This window comes from Mus pahari, chromosome 7 (assembly GCF_900095145.1).
Source record: "Mus pahari chromosome 7, PAHARI_EIJ_v1.1, whole genome shotgun sequence".
Classification (NCBI taxonomy): domain Eukaryota; kingdom Metazoa; phylum Chordata; class Mammalia; order Rodentia; family Muridae; genus Mus; species Mus pahari.
The window spans coordinates 66377333-66401361 of NC_034596.1; the positions used below are offsets into that span (position 1 = coordinate 66377333).

The 24029-nt window shown below is 47.5% G+C and overlaps 1 protein-coding gene across 3 annotated transcripts in view; it reads left to right on the forward strand.

Annotated features, from left to right (window-relative positions):
• The window catches only part of Frmd6 (FERM domain containing 6), a 76136-nt gene extending 52375 nt beyond the window's left edge, over window positions 1-23761 (forward strand). For all 3 annotated transcript variants that reach the window (XM_021201999.2, XM_021202000.2, XM_029540682.1), the window contains exons 5-14: window positions 421-497; window positions 2664-2850; window positions 5460-5615; window positions 8907-8972; window positions 9627-9695; window positions 11149-11323; window positions 14812-15147; window positions 16081-16212; window positions 18911-19002; window positions 20891-23761. In XM_021201999.2, the coding sequence (XP_021057658.1) occupies window positions 421-497; window positions 2664-2850; window positions 5460-5615; window positions 8907-8972; window positions 9627-9695; window positions 11149-11323; window positions 14812-15147; window positions 16081-16212; window positions 18911-19002; window positions 20891-21175 (1575 nt within the window). In that variant the 3' untranslated portion in view covers window positions 21176-23761. The remainder of the gene's footprint in view (window positions 1-420; window positions 498-2663; window positions 2851-5459; window positions 5616-8906; window positions 8973-9626; window positions 9696-11148; window positions 11324-14811; window positions 15148-16080; window positions 16213-18910; window positions 19003-20890) is intronic.
• Window positions 23762-24029: the final 268 nt, after the last annotated feature.

Here is a 24029-nt window from a genome sequence, read left to right on the forward strand (position 1 = left end):
AGCAAGCCTCCAACATTTAAGTAAACAAGCCGTGTACTAGAATGTGCTGTGTGGAATGCTGAGAGAACAAGACAGCATTTGTAATAGGGAGCAAATGGTCACCACAGGGGACAGAGCTGGGCCAGGAGCCGGCTCTCCGCTAGAAATTTCCATGACATTTATTTTTATCTTCCCTTATGTTGCCATTGGCAGCGTGGCAGGCGAGTGAGAATCCGGAGAGGGAGGATGCCCTGCTTTACGTTGTAACTTCTTGGTTGGACCTGGTGCCCATGTGGGACAACTTTCCGCCTGCTACAGGCCCCATGTTAGGAACAGATGAGCCCGTTGGTGTTTGGAAATGTGCCTTGCAAGTGACAGTAGCATGGTTATGTTTGATGCCTGTCTTGGAGATAACAAAACACAGCTGCGTCTCTGTCTTAGGGCATCGACCAGTTTGGGCCCCCCATGATCATCCACTTCCGGGTGCAGTACTACGTGGAGAATGGGAAGCTGATCAGGTATGTGGACAGCCCACGGCCAGAGCCTCGGCACCCTCTGCCGCGCTTCTTCTGGCAGACACCAAGCAGATCCTGGTGCCGGCGCTGCTTTCCTTCTGCCTGTTAGCACAGAAACTCAGCAGTGGCAGCGGCAGCAATGGGGCTTGGCTTGTTTCTTCACATTCTTGTATTCTTGGTGCCCACCACAACAAAGGCACATTGGTTACTTGCCGAGTGTGGCCGGCTGAGGGAGAAAATGTTAATGTCACCAGCTCACATTTGCACTCTCAGCCCAAAGGATCTGTCAGTGTTTGGGGACAAGATTTATTAAATATGATTATATTCTTTTCCAAGTGGGACAGGGCCACAAACTCTCAAACTCCTTGGTTTTCCATTGGCCTGATTTCCCCTTCACCCGAGGTCTCGCGTGCACTCTTAATCCCTAGTTTAAAAATTAAGAGTAAGCACACATCTTTAATCCCAGCACTCGGGAGGCAGAGGCAGGCGGATTTCTGCAGCCAGCCTGGTCAACAGAGTAAGTCCCAGGACAGCTAGGGCTACACAGAGAAACCCCTTCTTGAAAAAAACCAACAACAATAAAGAAACTGCGAGTGAGCCTGGAGAAGGGGGGGCTTCCTGTGGAATCAAGGGTGCAAGCTGAGGGGTGGGGAACAGACTTTATCTTCTTGGATGCATGATCAGTGTCATAGTGGAAATTAGACTTAGCTGGTTTTGAACCTCTTTCTTTGGTGTGGGATTCAGTGCTAGAGATCACATTTTTTAGGTAACAGAAACTACAGGAAACATGAGCTTGTTTTCATTTTCCTTTTAAACTTTGAGAGACCTTCATATGAAAGAAAAAAATACGCAGGGCAAATGTTCCATGAAAAATTAGCATTTGCTATTTTCTGTCCTCAGCAGGTGCAAAGTAAGAGTAAGGAGTATTAGTACACAGAGCATATTTCTAAGTATTAGTACATAGAGCATATTTCTAAGGCCCCAGCCTTAAAAATTAAAAAGGTCATTAGTCAGCATCAGTTTGTATGAAGTGCACACCCACTTTACATGGTAGGGATGGAATGCCCTGTAAAGAAGGAAAATAGATGACTTAGCCACGAATAAACCCCACAGGGCTAGTGAATGTTAACCCTTTATCTCTGCGCCACACACAGCCCTCCACAACCCATCCAACAGCACGCGGTGGGCCTTATAAAAGGCAACCACTAAGTAGCGTCCTGTCCGTGGGAAAGGATTCCACAGACGCTTTGCCTTTAAGCTCTTCATTCTTAGCCCTGGTCTTGGTTACAACAGGCACAGACGTTTCTAGTATCATCTGCTGGTGAGCTGTGACCACAGGTAGAGGCCAGGGACCTCGCTGAAAGCGCGCACAGCCACAGTCATTTTCCTTAATTATAATCTGCTCATGAACGTTTCTTCTGACCTGACTAGAGGTCCTGAGACCCACCCACCCCTGCTAGCACCGCTGCCAGCACTGCCCTTCACCCACTCAGTGGACTGGGTTTATCTCTGGTGGATTAGAGAGTGCACTATTAGCATTTCCTTATGTGGGGAGTGTCATGGTGGTTGTGGCTGTGCCCGTGAAAACACTCCATAAAGCGTCGTCCTCCTCCTGTAGAACAAGGCGTGTTCTTCAAGGAAAGCATTGGCTCTTTCATCCTCAGGGCGACGGGAAAGTAACAAGCCACTAGTGCTCAGATCTTCTACAAGCATTTTACATGCTGTAGAGCATCTGTGATGCGCTAAGGAGAGGGACAATCCAAGGGCCACCAAACAGGGAGGCCAGGCTTGCCCCTCAGTTTGTCCCCACTGAGTGAGTGAGAGGCACAACATCGATATGCAGACTCTGAGCGCCCAGCCTCTGGCACTTCCAGCCTATGTTCTGTGACTCGTGCACCTTACTGGAGTGGAATCCCTCAGAGCTGCCTTTTCTTTGAACCAAAGGCTGTGAGCTTTAGGATATGTTTTTGGCAGCTGAGCCTTCTGCCTCTGCAGCCTCCTGAGGTGGTGATCTGGTCCCAGCTTGGGCCTTCCCTCCTCAGTGAGGAGGACCCAAGGGAGCAGAGGCCAAGGGCCTCTGTCAGCAGATGCAGATGGGATTTGGGATCTGTTGGCATGTGCTTGTACCATTCCACCAAAACCTGACTGCTGTTTTCCTGTATTTTCTAGTGACCGAATTGCAAGATACTATTATTACTGGCACCTAAGGAAACAGGTGCTGCACTCGCAGTGTGTGCTCAGAGAGGAGGCCTACTTCCTGCTGGCAGCCTTTGCCCTGCAAGCTGACCTCGGCAACTTCAAAAGGAAAGTGCATCACGGAGACTACTTTGAGCCGGAGGCTTACTTCCCGGCATGGGTAGGTACTGTCTGGATGCTCCATACTGCCCGTTCAGACGCAAGCCTCTTCAGGAGATGAGCCTGCATGTTCTGGGCCCAGGGAAATCGCTGTGATGCCCAAGTACCAGTGAGAGGCCGGGAGTCTTTCCTAGTCTCCTCATCACTGAGGAGGCTTTCTGGCCATCTTAGATGCGAAAGAACTTACCCAGCCCGTGTTGGAATGTGCATAGCAGTAACATTCTGGGGTGGGTTTTTTTTGTTGTTGTTGTTTTATTTTGGGTTTTTTTTGGCTTTTTTTTTTTTTTTTTTGAGACTGGTTTTCTTTGTGTGTCCCTGGCTGTTCTGGAACTCACTTTGTAGACCAGATTGGCCTTGAACTCACAGAGATCCACCTGCTTCCACCTCCCGGGTGAAAGGACTGAAGGTATGTGTCCCCACGCCTGGCTAGCGGTGACGCTCTCAATCCTCCTGGTGAAGTGTATTTTTCCCCTTTGAGGGAAAATGATTCCTTCTCAAGCGATGAGATCATTCACAGTTTTAATGGGCTGAGAAAACAAATCTGAATCAACGTTTGGCTCCGACCTCTGTGTCCTTCCTTCCCTGCCAGGCGAGGAGCCATCCCCTTCTGTCATGAGAAGATAGATGTAGGTCATTCTGGCAGGAGTGGTCTCACACACGTGCTCCCTAGCCTGTTGGGGTTGCCAGTCTTCCTGCAGGCTGCTCTGTCCCTCTCTTCTGTGTCCTCAGCTCTGGCTCAGGCTCTCTCTCCTTCAGTTGATGTTCATAGAACAGTGGGTCACCTGCACCCACAAAGCAGAACCACCCGGCTGGCCTCCCAAAAGATAGGCCAAGTGTGTTTGACTTTCCGGCAGCTTCCTTCTCGTGCGCATTCCTCAGTCCCCTTCTCCCGTCTGCTTCCCCTCAGCCAGGCACATGCCGTCTCTCAGGTCATTGATGACCTGTATGGTACCTGATTCAGTAGACGTTCTCTTCTCCTTTTCCTGAATCTTTCTGCTGCCCTTGGCACGTAGCCACTTACACCAGGGAGATTTCATCCCAGTCACGGTTTTTCATGCCCACCTTCAGGAAATGCAGGTAATGCCTAAATATGCCTGCCCTGTACAGTGAGGTGGCTATTCATTCCTTAGTTCCACAGACTTGGAACACCCCAGATCATACTCCTGTCTCCCCTACCTCCACAGAAGCAGCCCTATCTCTGTCCCCCCTGGTGTCAGAGAGCTGGAGGCTGCCATAGGCCCAGTTGCCAGAACCTGGCATCACGTGGACTCGGCTTGGCAACATGCCTCCGCCGTGTCCCACCCACATGCTCTGATGTGTCCACTCTATTTCCTGTCACCCTGCTTAGTCCCTATTTTGTCACTATTGGTTTCCTCCCAAGTCCACTGCATCCCTGCCTTTGGCATTCCCTCCCTGGGTCTCAGAGCACAGAGTTACAGAGCTATTCCTGCTTCGGTGTTCCCCAGCTTGCATCTGAGAGGAGCGAGCCTCTGACTTACGCAGTACCTGCAGGGACTCCCCAGTTGCCTGTGGTGTGAAGTCCTGGCTCCCAAGTGTGCAACTCCAGGATCTGGTTGATTTCTTATGCTGGATGCTCTGGCCCCATCCAGCTGGTGACTTTACAGATGTGTCTGCACAGCTGCTGGGATGCCTTAAACTTCTAAACCCACCCCAGCCCCAAGCACAGGTCTGTGCCGCCCCAGCTTCTCTGGAACTGCATATGTAGACCAGGCTGGTTTAGCACTCACAGAAATGCCCCTGCCTCTGCCTCCTGAGTGCTGGGATTAAAGGCGTGTGCCACCACCGGCCTCCATGTATAATCCTTTGTAAAGTATGAAAAGTAAGCACCAGACAGCAGATTCTGAAGTCACGTTAGAGCTGAAAACTCACCAGTGTCCCCCACGGCCACCGTCTGAAGTCCTTGCTCCTGCTCATGTTGTCCCCCACTGCCACCCTCTGAAGCCCTTGCTTCTGCTCATGTCGCCGCTGGCTTTTCGTGTTTTCAGACCCTTCTGAAATCAGCATGGCCATCCCCAACACCCTCAATGTGCAGCTGCTGTGTGTCACTGGCATTTGAAAGCTTGGTGGACACCATCTGACTCTAAGCCGCAGCAAGTCACAGGGCGTGTTGAATCGAAACCGTTTCCTCCTGTGTTTTCAAGTAGAGTTCCTGGCCTTCCCTGTGAGAACCAGTGTTCCAAAGAGTCCTGCCTTCCCCAGATGAACGTTTATAGTCGCATGTTCTGTGTGTGGGATTGTGGGAGTTAGTGGGACCCCAGTCCTGCAGATGTTCTCTGACATCACTGTATTCCACAGTACCATTGTTTAAGAGTGTAATCCATGAAGTGTGTGAAATTACTTCAGTTTGCGTGGGACTTCTCCCCACGTCAGTGACTTTTTAAACCAAAAGAATCTGTTTTTCCCAATTACGATGGTTTGTTCTAGCAAGTAGACATTGTATTTTATAACATTAGCTGGTCCCACCCAGTAGCCTAAGAAGACAGTGAAAATAGGATAAAATTAGAATTTTCTAATGAGAAGTATCCAGCTTCATGTGACCTATTTTAGCTTTTCATCCTCTTGTTGTTTGGGGGCACGGTGTTCCAACAGGTTGTTTCCAAGAGGGGGAAGGACTACATCCTGAAGCACATTCCAAACATGCACAAGGACCAGTTTGCCTTGACGGCCTCCGAGGCCTACCTGAAGTACATCAAAGAGGCCGTCCGACTGGACGACGTCGCCATCCATTACTACAGACTGTACAAGGTGGGAAACCCTCCTTCCTGCATGAGATTTCAGCTGACCGAGAACTCTGCTTTTCTCTTACAACTTGTGGAAAGTTCTTCTTTTGGCCTGCCCTTGGTTTCACGTGTCAGGCCTTTGTGATCTAGCCCGGAAGCAATACATAGGAGTTCTTCAATGTCTGAAACATGTGGTAACGAAGGGCTGTGATGGTGATCTGGCTCCGAGGGCCTTATGCTGTAGTTCTTTCTCTGCCTGGAAGAGTAACCTTTGCAACATGTTTGGTGAATATTACTGTAGTATTGCCCTGTGAAAACCCGACCCTCGTTATGTTCCCTTAATTGTAGGAATGTTCCCACTGCCCCCAGTGCAGACAGAGCACCGAATGCCTCCTTTTTTTTTTTTTTTTCTTCAAACCCCCACACTGTATAAGAAGTGATCATTTTATAGGCCAGGAAACTTGAGGCTTAAGAAAGTTAAATAATTCACTAAGGTTGTAAAACCAAGAGTCAGAAACGTGGATGCACCCAGGCTCCTGGGTGACAAGAGTTTCTGCATATCAGTTAAGTGCTCCGTATTCTCTTTGCGTCGTCGTATGTATCCCAGAACTTTGTGGGGATGCTCTGCACACACTCATGCTGGGCCTCAATGTGCTCTGGCCTTCTCTTCTCTGCTCCTCTCCATATCTTCCCTATCCTTACAAGGTCCTGACTAGAACTGAATTCTAATAAGTACTTAAGGTGTATTTGCAAACCCAATGGGATTAAGTTGTTAAAACATGGCCAGTGGAGTCTGACTGAGAGTTGAATCCCGGTTTGGCTCTTTCCTATGCGACCCAAGGAAAGCATTTAACATCTCTGTGCTTCAGATTTCTCATAGCTTAAAGGACACTAGGACCTACCTACCCCTTAGGACTGTGGGAATTGATCAGTGAGCCATACCTGTCACACGACAGGCATGATGTTCAGGATGGGATTTTGTTGATATGTTGGTTGTCCCCACCACACCCCTTATGCTGAATTAATATAAATGGGACCATTGTCCAGGGAGAATATGTTTGGTCATATTGCTGGGTGGTCATGTTACGAAATGTAACTTCCTGGCTGGTTCCAAAGCTCAAAACACTCTCCCTCCCTCCCTCTGGCTCCCCCACAGTTACTGCCTCTCCATCCTGGAAGGCATATGGAGGCCCGTAGATCTCTGTCGAAATTCCTAAAGGGCTGACTCGCTTTCTGAGAGATTTCATTGTGTCATCTCACTTTACGTGAGAATATTCCTCTAAGTGGCATCTGGGACAGTCAGATCCTATTCTGAAGTGTATTAGAAATATAAACAGTACACTGGACAGAGTCTGGCCTTGGGATGGGATGTCAGTTAGAGGCCCTGGGGATCTGGGCAGCTGTACTGGTCATGGGCCATCTCTTGAGTAAGGGAGACACTGCACTGTGAAGGCCAAAGGGGTCCATGCAGTAACTAACAGTCCTTACACAGCAAGGCAGGACACCCATGACATCAGCAAGTGTTCAGAACGTATCGCTGCTTTTGCCTTATTTGCTGGGGAAGCTTGCTAGTTTAAAGAAGCCTGATTAGAAATTAATCTTTCAATAAAGCTGATATGTACAACTTAATCTTTTTGAAAAAAAGAAAATTTGCTTAGTGTATAGTTCTGCATTGTATAGAAAATGTCTCGGGCTAGAGAGATGGCTCAGTGGTTAAGAGCACCAACTGCTCTTCCGAAGGTCCTGAGTTCAAATCCCAACAACCACAAGGTGGCTCACAACCATCCGTAATGAGATCTGACAACCTCTTCTGGTGTGTCTGAAGACAGCTACAGTGTACTTAGATATAATAATAAATAAATCTTTAAAAAGGAAAAAGAAAAGAAAATGTCTGCTTTAAAAAGACATTTAACAAAAAGCTGTAACTGAAGCTGGGAGATGGGATACTGGTACCTGACAGACACCGCCCACTTGGAGAAGTCAGCCTGTTACATCTGCCTCACACGGGGCAGCTGATAAAGGGGAACGACAGAACATTATGAAGGAAGCACCTTTTGCCTGTTTTCCCCATACATGCCTTAGACATGAACTGCCGCACTGCCTTGGCCCCAGTCTTACTTCAGAAAGCATGTGCTTAGCCTGGGGAGGGAACCTGCCCTGAGTGTGTGCTGATGAAGCAGGCTCCATTGAGCCCAGCACTGCATGTGCCTTTCTCGACATAAAAATAGATTAGGTCCAAGCCAGAGACAGGCCAGTTTCTTCTCTATATTCCAGGCAAGACCACATTTTCTAATTCTTATTCCTGTGATCCTGAGAAAGCTGGCCTTAAACTTAATAAAGACCTAGGGGCTGGAGAGGTGGCTCAGCGCTTTGGGGTACTTGTTGCCCTTTCTCGAGATATGGGTTATATGCCTGCCACCCAAGCAGTGGCTCACAGCCGTCCACTACTCCAGTTCCAGGGCATCCAACACCCAATTCCAGCTTCTGCCAGCCCTGAGTGCATGGGTGGTGCACATACATACACCCAGGCAAAATACCCAGGCATATAAGCCTAAACATCCTTTGAATTTAATAAAGATTTGACAATTTTCACTTATTGTCTTACAATATCTGGTAAAAAAAAAAATATTAACTTTTAAGGCTTCACGCTTTACTCATTACACATAAGTCCTTAAAGATTGGCCAAATCCGAGCACATTTTTTAATTGTACTGTTTTTTCCTTACCATTAAAATGGCTTAAGGTTTATCGCTTATATATATACATACATACACAACAGTAGAATGTATATCATAGCAATTAGCAAATTAGCACTATAAAGCTTCTGAGGGCGAGCCTTCAGTATTTGGTCACTTGTCTGTCCTTTTGAATCACAGGTAGGGAGCTGGGAAAGCTACAGGATTTGAAACCCAGAAAGTCAGACACATCTCAGACTGTAACTAGACTGTTGCCCTGACATTCTAACATCCACGCATTAATTAAGCACGGGGAAGGTGAGAACGTGCACATGGCGAGGGTGGCGCACAGTGCCCTCGTGCTGGAGTTCTCAGAGATATGCGTACCAAGAGTAGTCTCAGAAGTGTGCATACAGCGCTGAACTCTAAACCTGAGGTCTAAGGAGTCGGAAGGAAAGGATGCAGCTGGTTTAGGAAATACTCAAGATTTTCTTAAGTCTTTCAGGAAACAGACTGTGGAAAGATTTGAGCAAAGATTTAAGTAAAAAAAAATACAGTTCTGAAATGTCTTTTTCTTCAATTGTTCAATTGTTTATTATAGAAGGAAAAAAATGACTTTTTCATAAACCTTTATTCTGTCAGGATAAGAGGGAGGTTGAAGGCTCACTGACCCTGGGACTGACTATGCGAGGAATACAGATTTTCCAGGTGCGTATCAAATGGTGTTGGGCAGGTTTTACTACAGAGAATGCAAGGCTCAGTCCTCATTTCCCTTTTGCCAGCACAGAGGTGGGTGACGTAAGTCTGGATGGTGTGTCTCTGCATGCCTTGACAGTAGTCGGTCCCCTTAGCAGAAAATGCAGGGTGGACAATCAGCCCAGGCTTGACACTCAGAGTGTCACTGTCCAAATGTTGCTCCGTGGGGTTTATGAATTGTCGTGTTCTTCTCTCCTACCCTAAAAAGCTCCCACCCTTGGGGCTTCAGCATGCATTATGGTTGTCTGATACACGTGGTTTCCCATAAATGGGTGGGGACAGTGTTATCCTTTAGCGATTAGGAGGAGGTAGCTCCCTGTGGAAGTCCCAGTCCCTTCCCGTTGCTGTGTGTCTGAGTCCTTTGGACTTCATAGTTAAGCTTAGAGATAGAACTGAGTGGCAGTGGCCTTTGGAAGGCAAGTGCATGCAGTGCACAGGAGCTGCAGGCTGTTGCTGATCGTAGTTATTGTCGGCCCTTTGCAAAAAAGGGCTGAGGACTATTTCAGATTTGAATTACTGCTTTTTAGTTTGTTATAAGTCAAGACAGTTTTAAGATAATCTATCCCATTTCCCCTAACTCCTTATATACCGAAATTCTTTCCACAGAATCTAGAAGAAGAGAAACAATTGCTCTATGATTTCCCCTGGACAAATGTTGGGAAGTTGGTGTTTGTGGTGAGTGTAAAGTAATTTAGGAATGAGGGGTGTGGAGGGAGGGGAAAACGAAGTCTCTCGTCGGTTGATTTTGAGAATTTGGGGGATTTCACTTTGAAAATACTGTTCTAGGAGCAAAGGTAGTCTGTTTATTTGGAAGGAGTTGGGGTGGTTTTTGTTTTGTTGGTTTTTAAGTAGAAGCTAGGGGCAGGTGAAATGACTTACCATGGTGGGCTTGCAGCCAAACTTGGCAACCTGCGTTGAATCCCTTGGACTTACAAGACTCTCTCTGACCTGCCCCCGTACACAAAGTGGCCTGCACACACATCCCAGCATACACAAAATAAATAAATGTTAAAAAGCTTTTTTTAAAAAAAGCTGACAATTTGCTTCCATAAGTATCCTCATGACCAGTTATTTATGTCAGTAGCAAATTAAAATCAAAGACTATAATCTGTGTGTCCAGTGTCTGCCACACTGTCTTAAGTAACTGGAATCGCAGAGGAGGAAAGCGAAGGGGAAATACAAGGTAAATCGATCAAATAGAACCATTTAAAAGTCAGAGCCAGGCTATAGTGGCGCCCGCCTTTAATCCCAGCACTTGGGAGGCAGAAGCAGATCTCTTGAGTTCGAGGCCAGCCTGGTCTGCAGAGTGAGTTCCAGGACAGCCAGGGCTACACAGAGAAACCCTGGCTCAAACAAAACAAACAAAAAACTGAAACTCATGACCCAGTTTGCCCCCTTTGTGGCCCAGAATCGGTAGTGATGTTAAGACTCTTCTAGGGTACCAGGCTCACCAACTCCTGAAACTCACACCACGTCACTCTTAGTTAAGATTTTGTTGAAGATGACAAATCTCTCAGCCCCATTCCCTTCCTCAAGGGATTTTTGATCCTGAGATTGTTGCCTGGACACAGGAATCTGTTTTCACCCGTTTCCCAGTGCAGTCTACATGTGTGACCTTGAGCAAGTGACTCAGTTTCTCTCATTCATTCTCGGGCGGTTATAGCAGGCTTTTCACTGTAGAGGTCTTGTGAGGATTAAATGAATCGGTGCCTGCTTAGTGCTAAGATATTGCCTGTCCCAGTGTTGGGGTCTAATACAGTGAAGAACCAATGCTTTGAAAGAATGCACGCAATCTATATGTGAACTATATAGTCCACTGGTACTTGGCCTCAGCTCTGTTTCTTATTTGCTACGTTAAGGTGTTAGGATTGCATCTGGAGAGGGAGGGGGTCTCTTGTGCTAGGACAAAGAAGATGAACATGCCCAACCCATCCCACGGTAGAGGTTTCCCAGAAACCCTGAGTTTGGTGTCCTATGTCCTTTGACAGCTCTGATGAGGAAACATGTCCCTCAGAGGATGGTCAGTTGAGCTTCACACATCTGTAAGCATCTTACTTTAAAAATAAAGGGGGATTTAGCAGTTTGTAAAGTTTTCTGCCACAATCTGATTTGCACATTTCCTCCACAGGGCAAGAAGTTTGAGATTTTGCCAGATGGCCTTCCCTCCGCCAGGAAGCTGGTCTACTACACAGGGTGTCCCACGCGCTCTCGGCATCTTCTACAGCTCCTGAGCAACAGCCACCGCCTCTACATGAACCTGCAGCCCGTCCTTCGCCACCTCCGCAAGCAGGAGGAGAATGAAGGTGAGACAGTCATGGTGATGGCAGGAGTCCCAGTCCTGCGAGGGGAAAGCAAAGGGTGGCTTGCCTCAGCTGGCCTCTCTTTATGAGACAGAATTTCTCTGTGTAGCCCTGGCCGTCTCAGAACTCTCGACGCAGGCCATGCCTGCCTCTGCCTCCCGAGTGCTGGGATTAAAGGTGTGAAGTACAGTGCCCCGCTGCCTCTGCTGGCCTCTTTACCTGCCAGGAACAGGAGATTTTAAGAACCTCCAGGGTGGGATTTTTTAGACCTGGACCAGAACTTGAGGATTGCATTCAGTTTGCAGTCCGGTAGGGCTGACCGAGCAGCTCCTCCACCTCCTCTGTTTAGAGTTTCGAGCCCCTGACTTGAAAAGCTTGCAATGGGCTAGGGTGGAAGCCTTCTGTATCCGAGTGCTGAGTGTTCCTGTCTGCAGCTGTCTGCAGGAAGCTGTAATTCCTTCCAATGTGATGCTTTCCTTAGCCCCAAGTGAGAGTGACGATAGACTACAGCTTCTCTGATTGACAGCCGGGAGACCCTCAAGCTGACCCTATAATAGTAACAGTGGAGAAGGCCTTTTCCATCCAAGGACTTTGCCCAAGGCCCTGTCAGGGCTTTGAGGAGATGTGCTGGACTTGAAGACGATGTTTGAGGTCCTAGCGCTGTTCCTGAGAAGGGACAAGCTGTGCTGTGCAAGGAAGGAGCCTGTGTTGAGGTCTCTGGCTGCAGACGAGTTTAGCAGTTTCTGTCTTGGTCATCAGTTATGGAGCCCTGGGCCGCCTCCACTTAGTCAACACTGGCTTCTCATCCTCAAAGGCCATGTCACATATTTGCTTAGAATTGCTTTCAGTTTGTTCCGCAAAATCCTATTGTGGTCATTGTCACAGTAATCAGATTAGTGATGGAATGTCTGCCTGGGCCCTGGGACACAGTGACTCCTGCTTTAGGTCTCTGTATGAAACAAGTGCTGGCCAGTGCTCCCATGGAGAGCAGAGGCTGTCCTCCCTCTGTCTAACAAAGCAACCCTAAAGAAGACGTGCATCTGATCAACTTCTCTAAAGCCAGATGTGGCCAGATGTGTGTGGAAAATCCCTGACTGTACAGTGATGAGAGGGCGAGTCACCCACTCCCTGCCGTCTGCCACTGTGACTCTTCTATGGCAGGAGCTGGTAGCACCGTGAGGTGTGTGTACTGGCTTCTGCTACAGACTGCCCATTTTTCCCAGGTTGACTCACCTCTGGGCTGGCATGAACACTAAGAGGAATCCAGACAAATGTACCAAGAGGGAGCCTGTGAGACAGATGAACCAACCGGGTACAGAGCCCAAGGTTGTTTTCCAAATGTGCCTCATTGCTAAGTGGCTACCATGGCACCTTAAAAGGTTCATCTGTCCCATCAGCTCTCAACCCAGAGCTTTTAGTAATGCAGACGACCTTGAGGGGAGCCCTGGAGAGTCTGACTTCCCTGAAGAGATAAGGTGACAGTTGCAAAAGATGCTGCTTGGGGCCAGGGCATCGTCCCCTTAGCGTATCAGGAGCTTCAGTGAGCAAATGTCTGTTCACGCTGCCGCCATAACAGAACACCCCAGGCTGCTGATGCATAGAGAATGTCAGGCAGGGACTTCCTGGTGCATCATCTGAAGGGCAAGGAGCAGGCACAGGAGAGCGTAGGAGGCCACTCCCAAGGCAGCCAGCGCTGTCCCTGAGTAAGGACAGAGCTCCTGCAGCCTAGTCACCTCTGAACTGCCCCTCGTCTCACTCTGACACAGCACTAATGAAGTTTCAGCCTGAGTTTGAGAGGACATTCGGAGCACAGTAGGGGTGGAGGAGTGATAACAGTGTATCCTGCATTGCTTATTTGGTTGAGTTTAAATAAATGATAGGGACAGGATTCTTACAAAGAAAATTTGTTTGCTTGCTTGCTTGGTTTACTTAGAGGTATCTTCAGATCTGAGGAAATTGTCACACCAAGTTTCTGTGAGCTAGCTTTGATGCAGATCCACTAGTCCACGTGTGATCTGGATTATTTTAACCAGAAAAGCCCTTTTATGGCGTTAGTTGAGCATAAAAAGAAGGAGTGTTCTTGCATTTCACTTCTACGTACCTTGCTAAGATACTACTGTCTCGCCATTTTTATAGAAAATGGTCACAAGAACACTGCCATGGGGTGAGGGGAGGAATGATGCCTGAGTCATGAAAACAGTTACAGTTAGGCTGCAGTTCCTAGAACATCCGTGGGTCCCAGGCCAAGCAGCCACACTTACATTATATTCCTAAACAGACTCTGTAGAGGGGACATGGGTATCCTGATGATCTGCCTTGTGATCAGGAGGCAGCACGGGGCCGCATCTCCCAGACCTCTGTTCTCTCTTCTGCCACCCATTTTCCTCTGCAGAGCAGGTGGGGGTGCAGGTTCGGGGCTGTGTGCAGACATCAGGGCTGCAAATGACTCCACCTGGCCAAAAGCAGGACAAGCATGTCTATTAAGAAGCCCCGAGGTTGCAGCCAGGCTGCTAGTCTAAAATTGCATCAGTGTAATGTTCCTCAAATGTACTTTGTCCTTAGCATTGGTCTACTGTGTTTCTTTCTCCTCGCTAATTGACAAGGAGGATGGACTGTTTCCCTGACATTTTTCTCACCTGAGACATAATAGGAATTCTGCTCTGAGCACAGCGCCCCACCACCACCACCACCACCACCACCGCTGCCGCCGCCGCCATTCGGCTGAGACTCGTAACTCTGAGTGTTTAGCTCAGTGTTTGCCAAGAGGGTTTCTTAATGTCTGGCTTTCCAGGGTCTGGCTTTGACCGTATCAACCCTGATCTCTTAAGTCTGAGGACTTTTACCAATAAGAGGGCACCTGGTATGTCACAGAATCAGTCATGATAACCATGGAAGATTAACGCCTCATTGTTTGGCCAAACTGCAGAAAGCCAGTCTTGGGTTACTTTTGAAAAGCTGTTTTAGAGTCTTCGAAGGAAATTTCCTGAACAGCTTTGTCTTGTTAGGTTTAGCATCTAAGGGCATCAGGAGCCAAACTGAACATAGAGGCATGTAAAATGGTCACTGGCGGAGTGTGGAGGGCCTGAGTGTGATGTTTAGCATGCTGTTTTCTGACAGCTTTGCAGAATGCGGACGCCTGTCTTGGCTGTCATGCAATGTCACATTGCTCTGCAAGGTGTTAGGCGCTCTCAAGTACCACTGTGGATGGTAGCAGTGAACAGACAGGAGGGGGCATGCCATGACACTCTGAGGAGCCCACTTCTCTATATTGAAGCTTCATTTTAAAGTCTACCTCCACCCTGACGACCCCACCCCACCCCCACCCCGCTCTGCTGCTCTGGTGTTTTCTCCTTGTATAGTGTTCTGTGTCAAACTCCAGCTCCCAGAATGCCTCAGTCACTAGATCAGAGAGGCTGCTCTTGATCTCAGCCTGACACCATCCGTGGCCTGGCTTGGTTGAGTATGCCGCTGAGCTGTGTTCTCCCACACAGAGAAAAAGCAGTACCGGGAATCCTACATCAGCGACAACCTGGACCTTGACATGGACCCGCTGGAAAAGCGGTCCCGAGCCAGTGGGAGCAGCGCTGGCAGCGTGAAGCACAAGCGCCTGTCCCGCCACTCCACAGCCAGCCACAGCAGCTCCCACACCTCGGGCATCGAGGCAGACACCAAGCCCCGGGACCCAGGGCCAGAAGACAGCTGTTCAGGCAGTGCCATGCACCGGAAGCTGAAGACCTGCAGCTCCATGACCAGCCACGGCAGCTCCCACACCTCAGGGGTTGAGAGTGGAGGCAAAGACCGCCTGGAAGAGGACTCGCAAGATGATGGTAACTTCTGTCTTCAGCTATTCACTCACGTGTTGGTCCTGTAGACCTGGCGTCTGGGAAGTGACTTAAGTGATGATAAGAAAGAAGTCTCGTTGCCTCCCCAGTGACCTGATTGTGTTGTCTGTGTCTGTTAAGGACCTTTGCAACTGTAGGGTTGGTGGATTGTGGGACGTGGAGGGGACAGAAACCCTGTAGCCCTTATGCCTGACGTTTCTCATCCCCGTAAGAAGTGAGGCAGTGGTTAGGTCCACAGCGCTCACCGTCCTCCTCTTTCTCTAAAAAAGAAAATGGCATCCAGTACATAGTATTAACTCCCAAAGTGTTTCTTGAGTGCTCTACCTTTTAACCAAAACTACAGGGAGTATAAAAGAACTCCAGAACCTGGCTGCCAGGAAATTACTCTCTGCTAAGATAAAGCAACAGGTCCCAGCCTGTGTCAGGCAAATTTAGCATCCATGTGCTTCTTTTTAAGCCCATTTCTATTCCACATTAGATCTATAACATCCAGGATTGATGAAAAAAGCCTATTAACTCTTTTAAGAAAAACTGCCCAGCAAGTCAGGCTCCTGTGTGCTTCATGCAGCTCTGAGGCAGCTGCTGTGGGAGGTGGGAGGGCAGGTGGGCATGGGTCAGCAGTTCCTGGCCCCGGTGCTAGTGACCCATCAGCATCTGTGGGCCCTGGGTCATGGCATCAAGACCACACCGCTTCTCCTCTTCCTTAAAGAGTAGAGTAATTGATATCAAACATAGTGTGAGAGGTCGTGCCATAACAACAGTCCTTCAGAAGGGAGCATGTTGCACTGAGAATTTGTCCCTAGAGTTCCCAAATGTGAACATGTACCTGGCTGCCCTCACATGTGTGGTATGGCTATGGGCTATGGTCTTCATTTCCCTTTAGGTCATTAAATGTCTTCTTCCCTGCCTATGTCTCAGAAATAGAGATGCTGGTCGATGACCCCAGGGACCTGGAGCGGATGACTGAAGAGTCACTGGAAGTCAGTCCAGAGATGTGTATCTACATCACAGAAGATATGCTCCTGTCAAGGAAGCTGAACGGACACTCAGGTGAGCTCTTAGGGCAAGCTGTTGCCTGCAGAAGCCCCCAGGCAGGTGCCTCTGAAAATAGGACGGTGGTGGGGACTCTGAATTAATCATGGAGAAAGCCACTGCAGGTGGCCTGATCACGGGCCAGGTGCCTTCTGTGGAAGAGATGGGTGAGGGCACCAGGAAGGAACATTAGCATCTTCTATCCAGGCTCCGGACCACAAGTCACTGTGTTGTAGGATAGCTGGATTTTGTTTTCTTTCTTTCTAACCCCTTGCTCCCTTGCTGTTATATACCTGAGAACTAGAGAACCACATAATGACCCTAGAAGAAACCTTGGAGACCCTTCAGTCTGGCCTCTTCCCATTTTGTACATAAAAAAGTAGATTAACTAGAAAAGTGCCCATGGCTAGCAGCAGAAGTCAGCCCCGAGGCTTGCTCTGGTTTGTGTCCTATACTGTATTATATGAATAGAAAAAGTGTCAAACCAGTTTGACTTTTAGATAGACATTCTTAAATTTTGTATTTGCATGAATTCTTCCAGGAAGTGTGCCTTCGCTGTAACTTCAGCTCGAGGGTTGTGTCAATGTTCTGTAGTGTGTTTTTCTCTGAAGCCAGCAGTGTGGGTTTGATTTATACCTTTTATCACATGTCACGAATCAGACTCCTCTGTTGCTCAGGCTTAAGACTTAGGGAGCTGGCACTGGAAAGGGGCCCTGGACGGCTGTCCTCCGGCCCCTGGACGGCTGTCCTCCGGCCCCTGGACGGCTGTCCTCCAGCCCCTGTCAGCTTTGATCATCAGTTGTCAGAGGAGTACACAGACACACGGCTGCTGCCATCCTGGCCCTTCCTGGACAAGAGTACAGAGGGCAGGTCTCTCTGGAAACCCATTTGCTAACTCAGCCCAAGCATAGCTTGTAGATGTTCAGGCTGAACCGTGGTAGACAGGCCAGACCTGTAGATAGGGAGTCCTCGCCCCCACTGGGTTCATTGATTCTCCTACGCATTCTATTTATTATATTGAATTGTCTCCTTATATATTAAATGTAAAGGAAATGCTACATATTTGTGTTTATAAAAAGAAAATGATTTAAAGTGGTATATACCAAAATGCCTAGGAAAATGGTATACATGGGCCACTGGAAAGTTCCTCATATCGTGTTTCTGCATTCAATTTTATGAGATTATTAATTTTGTAGTTTCAAATAGAAATATAATTTAAATAGAATGACCATTAATAATATTCAATAAACAAATGTATGTCTTTCTAATAGTGAAAGAGAAAACAAACAGTGGATAGTTGAATTGCCTGATCACTAGAAACTGGAATATTAGCCTTCACATGAGATTTGCCAAAGGATACTATGCAGACTTCAAAAGCTAGGCCAGGAAAGCACAAATTATGTAAAAGTGATGTAACTAAGACACAGAACCTGTAAAATGTGATTTGGGGGCTGTGGGGGCTTCTGGGGTTTTCCTTGCTTCACCCTAATGTCCAGCATCCCTGCCACATGAGCCTTGCTTTTGGACCCTGGCCTCAGATTCAGATGGAGGCAGCCATGCTTGAGACTTGACTTCTTTAGTGGGGATAGGGGCTTGGAGGAGATTGATCGCAGACAGAGGAGCCAAGGACACCAGAGAGCTCCCGCACAGTGCAGGAGCCCCTCAGGCCTGTGGGATCTGGGGTCCACGCTCCTCATGAGACTCTGGAGCAAGCTTCTGGCAATGCAGTGTGTACCACGCCCAAATGTGAGCATCACCCTAGCGTTCTAAACCACCTGTGTGTGAGCCAGTGCAGTGGCTGAGTAAAAGCCTCCTTTAAGGTGGGGACCCCGCCCCTCCGAAGCAATTGTCCTTATGCCTCTCCTCCCAGCCCTCACTTGTTTCATCAAGTGGCAACGGAAACTCCAGTGGTGTTCGGTCTGATACCCAGCTGGTGCTGGTAATTTTAGCCTCTGAAACATTTTTTGGAGGGACCCATCACTTACACGCTACAGTCAGAATGTCAGCCTTAGATTTCTAGTTCTGAAAATTGAAGTTTCCTCGAAGCACAGAGGCGATTAAGGGCTATGCAGACCTCTAAGACCCAGTCCTGAATTCTCCCTGCCGACTACATCCTGGTCTCTTCCCGCTGGTGTCTGCTGTGGGGGCTGAGGTCACAGTGATCTGTTGACCAGCAAGAGTGCCTAACCCTTGTGGTCCACAGCTCTTTAGTCATCACTGAAATGCTAGTTGAGAGCAGCCTGTGTATAAAAGGAAGCTAATGAGATATGGGAAGGATTAAGAACTGGCCTGGATATACAACCAGTTAATTATCTGGGCAGATTCCAGCCCTGGCCCATCTGACTGCAGAGGTCAGCATCCCACATCTGTCCACATGGAAACAAAACTAGATGATAATAGTGCTCCGCTCTGTGCTGCGTGGAGAGAAGGGAGACTTGCAGATGGGGTGAAGAGGTCTCTTTACCTAAGTCCTCCATCTAACATTATAAACTGCTCACTCCTGAATCTCGATACCCCAGCCGCCCCTTCCTAGCTGTCCCTTGCTTCCTGCTAAAGAGTGGGCGCCACCAGCTGTGAGGCACAGCTACCACTCCCACGGGGGCAGGGTGGGGGAGTCACTTGAGGCGTCAGCAGTGCTCACAGTTGGTAGTAGTACTTGTTAGAGAACGTGAAGAGTGGTGTGAGGAGGTCACTGTGTTTTTCTCTTTTACCTCAGGGTTAATTGTGAAAGAAATCAGTTCCTCCACCTCCAGCTCTTCAGAAACGGTTGTCAAGCTGCGTGGTCAAAGCACCGACTCTCTTCCACAGGTACGGGGGATTGAACCCTTCATCTTAGCAACTAGAGTAACAGGAATACTTACGTCAGACTGCAAGTCATACAAATGAGCCAAAACTAGCCAGAAGGAAATGATTCGTGATACACATCCTCACTGTCTGCTGAATTTTTTTCATTTTGCTAGCTAGTGCCACTTAAATTTGGGTTTTTATTTGGATAAATTGTATATGTTATTGCACGCGCTCTCTAGCTCCCTCTGGGTGGGAGCCTCTGGACTTGAGGCTTCTTGTTATCTTAGTGTGTACACCTGAGAGGGATGTCTGTGTCCGTGTCTGTGTGTCTGTGTGGTGCGTCTCTGGGCTGACTGGTCACCTCAGCAAGTGGAAAGGAAAGGTTGTTGTTTGAGTGTGCATTGAAGAGAAGTTTCTACCCCGCTTTGCCTTTCAGATTGAATTTCCAAAGTGTGCGTTGCTGGACTGTCTATCCGCCAGCTGTGACCTCTGAGTGGCTCAACACTAAAAATGTATTCTTCCCCTTCTTTCTTTGCCCTTTCTTTCTCTCTTTCTCTTTCTCTTTCTCTTTCTCTTTCTCTTTCTCTTTCTCTTTCTCTCTCTTCTTCTTCTTCTTCTTCTTCTTCTTCTTCTTCTTCTTCTTCTCTCTCTCTCTCTATCATCTTCCTCCTCTTTTTCCATCTACTTTTTTTTTTACCCATTTTTTGTACTTCTATAAAAGAAGCCATTCTGTGAAAATGACATTTACTAAATATTTTTCTAAAATTCCCAATATTAAACAGTATGTGTGGCATGGAAACTTAGAGGCCAGCTCTGCCAGCCCACGTATGCTGCACTGCACACCGTTGTCCCTGGACATCACAGGTGTTGCAGCTTAGCAGCAAAGGCACAACCTACAACTCTGGGCCATTTGTGTGTGCCTTGAGGGTTTGTGGCAATGACCAAATAATTCCACCTTTGAGGTCCTTTTGAGATTTTGGAAGACTACTAGCAAGTTGAAAGGGTTATTCTGTATAGCTAATGTCACTCAAATGTGACACTTTGTAGCAAAACGTGTTCCTAGAACTTTTGTGTCTAGCAAATTGGTGTCTTTTTCCTAACAAGGTGTCCTTTGTGGTGCTAACCAGCAAACTTAGCCTGCCTGGTTTCTTGACTGCTCAGCCTGAGTAAGCTTCTAACTTCTCTGTTTTCCACCGCGAACCCTTGGGATCATGAGTTCAAAGAGCTGGCCACCGACTGGTGGCATTTGAAAGGACAGGACCTCTTTGAGTGACCACGAACTGCTGCTTTTTTTTATTCTGTATGTCAAAAATTATTTTTTTGTGTGTGTGACCTGTAGAGGCCAGACAAGAGTGCCATTCCCCGGAGACTGGAATCATGAGTGGCTTAGAGCTGGCTTATCTACAGGAGCTGTGGTGTTAAGGCTAAGCCATCTCTGAAGCTCCAATTCCTTCCCAGCCTTTGGAAGCCAGAACACTTTATGTCCTGGACTCTTAAAACTTGCTTCTTCAAGCTGTGTTTCTTGAGTGATAATTGCTTTTCCATTTCTTATTAAAATATTAACAGACCCAATCAGGAGAGGTATTAGCAAGTTGAACCGCCCTATCCTGATTCATTTATGTCACTCAATTTCACAAATGCTAGGAGCAGTGGCCCACCTGACTTTGTGCTGGCTGTATACACTAGGAGGATCACCACACAGCTGTCCCAGCTGAGTGTTTCGGCAGGCCAGGCACTATGATATACTCAAAGTTACTCCCCCAGAAGGGCATGCACGGGTTGGAAAGCCATTTCTAACATGAAAAGAGTACTTGACAGCAGTTTGCAGCAGCTGTCTCTGCTGGGCAGAGACATTACCTTCTTATGTGGTCCATATTTGCATTTTTCTCACCCTTCTCTTATCTTGCAGACGATATGTCGAAAACCAAAGACTTCCACGGATCGCCATAGCCTGAGCCTTGACGACATCAGACTGTACCAGAAAGACTTCCTGCGCATTGCTGGCCTGTGTCAGGACACTGCTCAGAGCTACACATTCGGGTGTGGCCATGAACTGGATGAGAGCGGTCTCTACTGCAAGGGCTGCCTGGCTCAGCAGTGCGTCAACATAGAGGACGCGTTTCCAGTGAAAAGAGCCAGCAAGTACTTCTCTCTGGACCTCACTCACGACGAAGTCCCAGAGTTTGTCGTCTAAGTCGCCCCTGCGGGCAGCCCTGCGGGCAGCCGCTGTCTGCCAGAGGCTGTGGAGTCTGAGGGTCTTTACCCATTATTTGTGCCATAACTTTTTCACCCCAAACTTAGCTCTTTCTTTATAGTATTCAAGATGGAAACAAAAGCCTTGGGACAGTTGCACTTTAAGTATTATGCAGCGGTAAAAGAAACACAGAATGTAAGAGGAAGACAAGTGCCCAGATGTTTATTGCCCAGATGTTGTTTATTGCTCCTTTGGAAGGAAGTGTACTTCCGGCTTTACCCAGCTCTCAGACTGTTAGACTGCAGTGTGTGTGTTCATCTCTTGTGTTCCGGTTCAAATTTATGTTTATCACGTGAAAGACGTTCTAGGCTTATCTGTTTGCTTCTGAGTTTTTTAGCCACTTCCTCATGAGGCACGGTTTGAGGGGGAGGACAGAGGGGAGTGCTCTCTTCTTTTATGGAGAGCCATTCTTAGTATATAGCCATTGTTGCCTCACAGAGGTTGGTCCGAAATGAACACTGAAGTTGGAGGGAGTCTGATGTTCTAGCCAAAGATGCGTATGTGATGGAAGCCACACTCAGAGTCCAGAAGCATGTGCTGGGACACTGGGCTCCTTCACGAATGGACAGTGCTCTGTCCGCTGTTTTGTTCTTCCATGAACTTCCCAGGAAGCTCTGGGATTCGCCTGTGCTTGTGACATGGTACATGTTGCAGTTTACAAAGCTGGTGTATGTTAACCAATGGGAATGTCTCAGAAGGCATTTGTTTGGTTGTATTTCCTTTGTTGGTTTTTAATGGTGGCCAACAGATGGTGATGCTAGTTTCTGCTTTAGCAAGATACCCTAACTGTATGTATATGTTATACGTATCTAGATACGTGGGACTCTGTGTGTTTATGTGTTTGAAGCTTAGAGGCTCTTCATTTGGACTTCAGTATATGTCTTGCACACATAGACTTTCTTGTTTAATGTCGAGGATGCTTAGACACAGACAATCAGTTGATAAATGTAGAGTTAAGAGTGACTTTTCCATGTGTGCCTTTGGCCAAGATTCTCAACCCTGATTGCATAATAGACTTGTCCAGAGAGCTTTTAAAACATGCCTGGGTCCCACCCCAGGCCAGTTTAAACCAGTCTCCTGTGTCTGGGAGATTGATTTAAAGTATACCAGGTCGGAGACAGTAATGCACAGTAGGATTGGAGATCCAAGAGTGTTTTTCTATTCATTTTGAAGTAAAAGTATACAGAAGATATTAGTGATGGAGAATGGGCCATTTTTAAGACAGGGCCTGCTGCTGTTACAGTGTATAGTGAAACCAAGCCAGGAGAATGAGTTTGATCAACTTGATATACATTGAAGACGTTGCTCGCCCTTCAGGAGAGAACTTCATAGCACAATGTCTTTCTAGGAGATGTTTTTAATGATTTAGTATTTTACAACATTTGTTTACCATATTTTGATACTCCATTTTTGCTATCTGCCAGGTTTTATTAAAAAGAAGACTATGTATTATTTTCTAAAGAAACTCATATTTTTGTACAAACTTATGTTTCCAAGTAAGGAAGAAATAGATTTAGGGTCAGGCAGAACATAGCAGTGTTTCCCCCTGGCTAGGTCAGTGTTCCAGAGCCCGTGGTGGCCACAGGCATGCCTGGTCACCATGCTGCCCTCCTGTGCCTGCACGGCCTCAGCGGGGTCACATCCAGTAACTCTCACCTGACACTTTAAAGAAGGAAAAAGAAGTTCTGTGCTCACGACTTTATTTTGCTTTTGTCGAATGCTTTTAGAAGAACCAAAGTTTCAGATGCCAGAATGTATAAGTCTCTCAGTGGCCTCAGATAGGCGAAGGGCGGAGGGGTCAGTCACCTGATGGCTTCTTTTGCTTCGAAGTCATTACACAGTGTCATCATTGCTCACAGATGCCTGGGGGCCACACCCTGGTGAAGTGCACGCTCTCCAGAGCCCAGATTGCGGTGCGGTGCGTCCCCACCGCCCCCGGCGTCTCTGGCAGATACAAAAATGCAAAGGTTGCTTTCTTGGACATGTGCTTTATACCGTTTTTCTCTCTGCTCCAGAATCCAGTCTTCAGGGTTCTGCCCAGGCTGCCGCTCGTCATTTGCCCTCCTCCAGGCAGACTTGGAAATAGTCTTGAAGGGTTTTCAAAGCCAAAATCAGCCAGGGGACAGTTTCTCGTTTCTGACCCACGGGAGGATCATAGACATGTATGTATGTGGAAATCCACTCTGAAGAATTGACATTTTTGTATTGGGAAATCGTTTTCAAAAGTAAAAGGAGGAAAGTATAAAGCTGTCACTCGACGCTGCACTTGTTAGAGTGTCCGTTGCTGGCAAATGCACCAGTTCAGTCTGTCACCTCCCTGCGTCATCTGCATCTGTATTTGCGACGGTGAGCTTTGTATCTAAGTAAGCTGTAAACAGTCCTTTCTGTGAAAGGATCATCACGTCGGGATGATACTGAAAGTATGTTTAAAAAAAAAAAAAAGCTGCGGCGTTATTTTGTAATTATTTCTTAGAGGTGTTTCATGGTATGCGCGACCGTCAATAAAGTTAACTTTTTTGCCTTTAAGGTGTCTCTTATTATTATACTTCTCAATTAAACAAGAACCAGAAAGAATTCATTGTATGCTTTCTTTCTGATCATCTGTCCCACAATGAATGATATTTAAAACATTGCGATGATGGTGATGCTGAGTTCTGGGCATTCCAGGCCTGCAATAACCCAGAACAGAATGGCACATGTTGATTGTTAATGTCTGTGGGGCAGCTAGGAGAGCCAGCAAGGTTTCAAGGGCTTTTCCAGACACTGGAGCAGTCTCATCAGAGGCTAAAAGGAC